We start from the raw sequence: 5,972 nt of genomic DNA, 5'->3' as shown, positions 1-5,972 counted from the left end.
AGTTATGTCTGCCTCAAGCAATGTGTTCCAAGTTTGAGTCTTGAAATCAGCCTAACCCATCTCTCCAAAAGCTTCTTCTTCTTCTTCTTCATTTTTTATTTATTTAATTTAGATAGTAAATATCTACCACATCAGTAACATTTATCATATATAAAAATATGGAATGATATTCTTACCAAATGAGATAATATCTCCATGTCGGACTTCGACTTTGACCCTATTCTTCCTCAATCCTTGCAATAAAAATTATACACTGTGTAAACAGAAGTTAAAGAGAGACAAAAGCATTAAGAGAACAGAATAAGAAACCTTTTATCATTGAGGAAGACCAAATATCTTGCAATGAAAAGAAAACATACCTGTACCAAAACCACCACAATGGTGGAAGTTGTGACTTTTGTGTGTACCAGTAAACAACATCATCTTGCTACAAAGAGTTTAAACTGTCTGTTAGGAGAATATTCTTCTTAGTAATATCAGGCTTTACAATTTTGTCAACAAAATTCACATATATTTATATATAGAAAAAAAAATGTTCCCAAAATCAAAGCTAATATACAAAAATCTGTAAAACCAAATCAAACACAAAGTCAATAATTTATCTAAAATTTTTTAATCTAGCCAAAGAATTAGACAAAGATGTAACACATCCTCAGAAGCATAGACAATTAAGAGAGACATTATCACTTCAGAATCAAGTTCAATCCTAAACAATGAAAAGAACATGAGACCTAAGGTTAAAATGTAAAACCAATTACTTCTTCCCTTGGTCCCAATATCAACAAATCTATATTAATCATTAAACCATTAACTAATGCAAAGTTAATCAAAATTAAATAACTGGATAAAATATTTTAACCAAAAAACAAAAGGAAGATATCATACCTGAAGATTAGATGTCTTTCCCAAACTTTTCAAGGGCTTCATACTCCTCCGTCTCCACCTTTACCTGTACCTCTACCTCTACTTTTTCCACCACTTCTACACCTTCTAAAACACCAAAATAACCAAACCTCCTAAAATGAAGTCGTTTAATGCAATCTTTTTTAAATTAAGTCATTAAAATAACAACAAATGACTAACAACAAGATCCTTTTGAAAACCAATTCTAAATAGTTCAAGGCTTCCAAAATTTGTGACTTTCAAATTTCTTCTAGATTAGATAACTCTAAGTTTGGCTAATTATACTCTTTTGGTAGTATTGCATGGTAGATCTATTGTTTAAACATTACAATGGTTCCAAATCAACCCTTCAATATTCTATCATCAAAGTGGAATTTAGCCGGTAGCTTTGAAAAAAATTTGATTTGCAAAGGAGGCCACCAACCATTATTTGGGCCTCTTTCAAAGACAGAAATCAGTCAAGAGCATTTATTAATATAATAAGTCTAGAGGATAATTCAGTGATATAACAATAGGGGAAGTGGCAGCATAAATAACATCTAAATGCATCTTATAGGGAGTAACAATTAGCATAGTTGCTCCTTTTGGAATTTGGATCAAACATATCTTTGCAGCTCTCCATACCATTTTTAATCATAATCATATCATTGAAAAAATTATAACACTATAAGAAGAAACTCAAGTTGTTATACTTACACACCCAATGGTATTGGTCCATTCATTGAAATAGGATCCAAATACCATAGACAAATAAAAAAGAAACAAATATAGCTCAAAATATCAACGGAATAACAAATTTGTGAAAAATAAAAATTATGCTGCAAACCAAAAAAAGGCACCAAATTACCAATCAAAGCATGATGCTTATCCTATCAAAAAAAAAAAAAAAATGCGAGATGCTTATCCACAAATCTGTTGGATTGAATAATCTGCAAAAAAGATAAGCAGTGAAAATCAAATAGAATACTATAGGGCATAGACATATCTTAGTAGAAAGAACATAAAGAAAATGGTTATTAGAAGAAAAAAATAATAATAACAACAAAGTTATAGTTCATTACTTTGTTAAATCTCTACCTAAAAAATATCAACCAAAACCTATAAAGTAATCCACAATTGGTAAATTAACAAATCAAAACTCACTTTTTTTTTGGATAGGTAATCAAAGATTTATTACATAGAAAAGGACATCATGTTCGCAACAGTGAACACTCTAAACATTAACAAATCAAAATTCACAATTCGCCAACGTATCTAAAAAACCACTTCACAATTGATTATGCTTCCATTTATTCTTGCTTCGCTATTTTTTTCCTCAACACCCAAACAGATGTTCAATTAAAACTTTGAGAATATAATCCAACATGCCAAATTCAGCCTTTACGGTGGAACTTTAAACAAAGGACTTAACGTGTGGCTTTTTGAAAGGCCACACATTTGTAAATAGATGTTACTTATCAATACTGAGGCAGGGAAAGAAAAAATTTCATGGTATAAAAACACAAGTCCTCAACATGCATAAAAATAAAAAAATAAAAAAAATAAAAAATTCAATGCCTAAAATAATAGAGCAAACATTAGTCAACTCAACAAGTCAACTAAGCCTTAATTGTAATTGTAGTCTGAATCAGGGAAGTCAATACTGTATCGTACCGGCTGGGACGACTGGTATATATCGTACTGGCCAGTGCACTGGTACATGTACACCCCCAATTTAGTACCAAAAAAATTATCGGTCGTATCGGCTGTACCGGCGCAATTCGGCTGTTTCAGCTGGTAAATGAAAACAATAGAAACCCATATGAGAAAAATGAAAAACAAGGCTACCCATTCGAAAACCCAGATGAGAAAAATGAAAAACAAGGCCGAATCCTCTGAAGCTACACTATGCTGCGTTAAGAGAGTGAAAACCATAGACTTTAGACAGAGACGGCAATGAGAGTATGAGAGAAAAATGAAAAACAAGGCCGAATCTTGTGAAGCTAAGTTGTACTGCACTGAGAGAATGAAAAACATAGACTTCAGATAGAGGCAGCAATGAGAGTATGAGACAAAGGAGGATGCAAAAGTGTATTGTTGGCTTTTATAAAGAGGTTGACCTAATAATGGACGGTACAGATTGATTCTAATGGAAATAATTGTGTACGCAGCGGAAAATTAAGTTTAAAACGGATCTACATCATTCGAAGTTGATAACATGCGTTAAATAAATTTCAGAATTAGAGAACAAGAGAGCGTACCTCAAAGCGGTGAATTTCAAAACCGAAGATTGAAGCACTTAGGAATACTTTTAATCTTTACTCCAATTCCACTAACGCCCAAGAAGTGTAGACTCTCAATTGGTTACAAAGAGATAATCAAAAGAGTGACTTACACTCTCATACACACCACCTTTCAATGATGTTTTTCTCTCTTAGAAAATTCTATACATTTTTCCCTTTTTATCTAACCAATTATCTAATTGGGCTGACCTTTTGGGCCTTTCCAATTGGGCTTAAGTGTGTGGCTTGGAGTGGGACTAAAAGGGACCAATAAGACACTAGCTCCAATGGGCCTTGGGCTTTTCTGTCAACTCTTGACAAGTCCAAAGTTACCATTAACTATATTTAATACCACTGTATAAATATAGTTGCACTCTAGGCCTTACCTATAAATTATATCCCAAGACTTTATTATACATGCAACCCCTTCATAAAATATTCGTAGTAATACAAAGTCATTAATGTAGACTGCCACTTTGTAAATTACTACATCTTAATCCTTGAGTACCCGGTTTTATCCTTTAATGTTATTCATTATATATTTATGAAATCCAATTCCATAAATATATACTTTAGTCTTACTAAAGTGGTTAGGCCTAACTCTCTGAATAACAAACTCATTAAATTTATCTCAAGGGAATACTTTATATCTCCGTTAAGAGATTATGAATTCCATCTTGAGAATACATGTTCCATCAACATTAAATGTGGCTGCCCAACATACTGAGGTTTTGACCATTACTATAGATCTCACTCTTGATATATCAAAGCAACCTACACCTCATGATCAAGTCCATTATTCTCTCAGGATTAAGAGTTCATGCAAATACAAGTCGTGAGATTTATTATTCATATGACAGTCCTTAGGAAAATAATAAATCTCACAACGGTCCAGTTCAATATGTCTTAACTCTTAAAACATATTAACACATCAATCAGAAGTCTCCACTTCCATGATCAAGACAAATAATTGTGGTTGATATGTTATAGTCTTCGCAGATGAAATGCCCAATTTCATCACCGACTACAAGCTATAATTCTAAGTTTACAAAGAACTTGTGATTTATATCTTCTGTGACTTTTCACATAAATCACATACTATGCATCTTATAGACCAAATGATAATGTCCTAATATTCATGTTACCATTATTTCAGATAATAATAAAACAAATTCATTAAACACAATATTAAGTCATACATAATGTCATACACAATGTCAAACTTAATATCATACATAGCATCATACAATAGAATTTAAGGGCACTAATCCTAACAATCTCCCACTTGCCCTAAAGACTATTGTGCACTAATCTAACTCCCATTCTCTCCAAATGTGATTCGAAAGTCCTTTGAGGCAAAGTTTTAGTAAATTGATCTGCTAGATTATTTGCACTTTCAATCTTTGCTACCACCACATCTCCACGAGCAACAATATCTCGAATGATATGGTACTTCCTCTCAATGTGCTTTCCTTTCTTATGATTCATTGGATCTTTAGATTGTGCAACTGCTCCACTGTTGTCACAAAACAATGTGATTAGAACTTGCTCCATTGTCATTACACCAAGGTCAGAAAGGAATTTCTTGAGCCATACAGCTTCCTTTGCTACTTCACAAGCAGCAACATATTCTGCTTCCATGGTAGAGTCTGCAATACAAGATTGCTTAATACTCTGCCAACTTATGGCTCCACCTCTCAAGGTGAGAACACATCCTGATATGGATTTTCTGAAATCTAGATCAGATTGAAAATCTGAATCTGTATAGCCAATAGGTATCAAATCCTCACTTCGGTAAACAAGCATATAATCTCTTGTTCTCCGTAGATACTTGAGAATATGCTTTACAGCTTGCCAGTGTTTTGGCCCAGGATTTGATTGATATCGACTGACCATGCCAACTAAATAATAGATATCTGGTCTAGTACAAAGCATTGCATACATGAGACTTCCCACCGCAGAAGCATAAGGAACTTGTCTCATCATGTTTTCTTCCTCTTGAGTCTTAGGCCTTTGGTCATCAGACAGAGGAACTTTATGTCTGAAAGGAAGTAATCCTTTCTTGGAGTTCTGCATGCTAAACCGTTCTAGAACCTTATCTATATATCCAGCTTGTGATAAGCCTAACATCTTATTCTTGCGATCTCGCCAAAACTTGATCCCTAGAATAAAGTTAGCTTCACCCAAGTCCTTCATATCAAATTGGCTTGATAACCAAACCTTTACTGATGACATTACCCCTACATCATTTTCAATGAGTAGAATATCATCAACATAAAGTACTAGGAACATTACTACTTTATCACAATGTCTTTTATACACACAAGGTTCATCAAGATTTTACTCAAAACCAAATGACTTGATTGCTTGATTAAATCTAATGTTCCATGACCTAGATACTTGATTAAGTCCATAAATAGACCTTTTCAACTTGCATACCATATGCTCTTGGTTCTTAACTATGAATCCTTTCGGTTGCATCATATAGATTTCCTCTTCAAGATTGCCATTGAGAAATGCAGTCTTGACATCCATTTGCCAAATCTTTTAATCATAATGAGCAGCAATGGATAAGAGAATTCTGATAGATTTAAGCATTGCTACTGGAGAAAAGGTTTCATCATAATCAATACCTTCTTTTTGTGTATACCCTTTCGCCACTAGCCTTACTTTAAAGGTTTCAACCTTTCCATCTATCCCTCTCTTCCTCTTGTAAACCCATTTGCAACCAACAGGTTTAATGCCGTTAGGCACCTCTACAAGATCCCAAACTTGATTGGAATACATGGAATCTAATTCAGATTTCAT

At 33.5% G+C, this 5,972-nt stretch overlaps 1 protein-coding gene across 1 annotated transcript; it reads right to left on the bottom strand.

The window, feature by feature from the left end:
* Positions 1–2,508: 2,508 nt before the first annotated feature.
* LOC136066409 (secreted RxLR effector protein 161-like) lies at positions 2,509–5,150 on the bottom strand. Its single transcript, XM_065770697.1, has 2 exons — positions 4,710–5,150; positions 2,509–2,676 (listed from the first exon to the last, which is right to left on the bottom strand). Exons 1-2 carry the CDS (start codon positions 5,148–5,150, stop codon positions 2,509–2,511), a joined length of 609 nt encoding a protein of 202 aa, XP_065626769.1.
* Between the last annotated feature and the right edge of the window lie 822 nt (positions 5,151–5,972).

This window comes from Quercus suber, unplaced genomic scaffold (assembly GCF_002906115.3).
Source record: "Quercus suber isolate HL8 unplaced genomic scaffold, Cork oak 2.0 scaffold_34, whole genome shotgun sequence".
Classification (NCBI taxonomy): Eukaryota; Viridiplantae; Streptophyta; class Magnoliopsida; order Fagales; family Fagaceae; genus Quercus; species Quercus suber.
This window is presented reverse-complemented; position numbering and strand designations above follow the sequence as displayed.

What these genes read in the sequence shown, in the direction of transcription:
- LOC136066409 (XM_065770697.1), bottom strand. Translation starts at nt 5,150, where the DNA reads ATGATGAGACAAGTTCCTTATGCTTCTGCGGTGGGAAGTCTCATGTAT. An exon ending in GTGTAATGACAATGGAGCAA is followed by an intron (nt 2,677 to 4,709) that starts GTTCTAATCACA and finishes TTCATTTACCAG; the next exon opens with CTGAAACAGCCGAATTGCGC.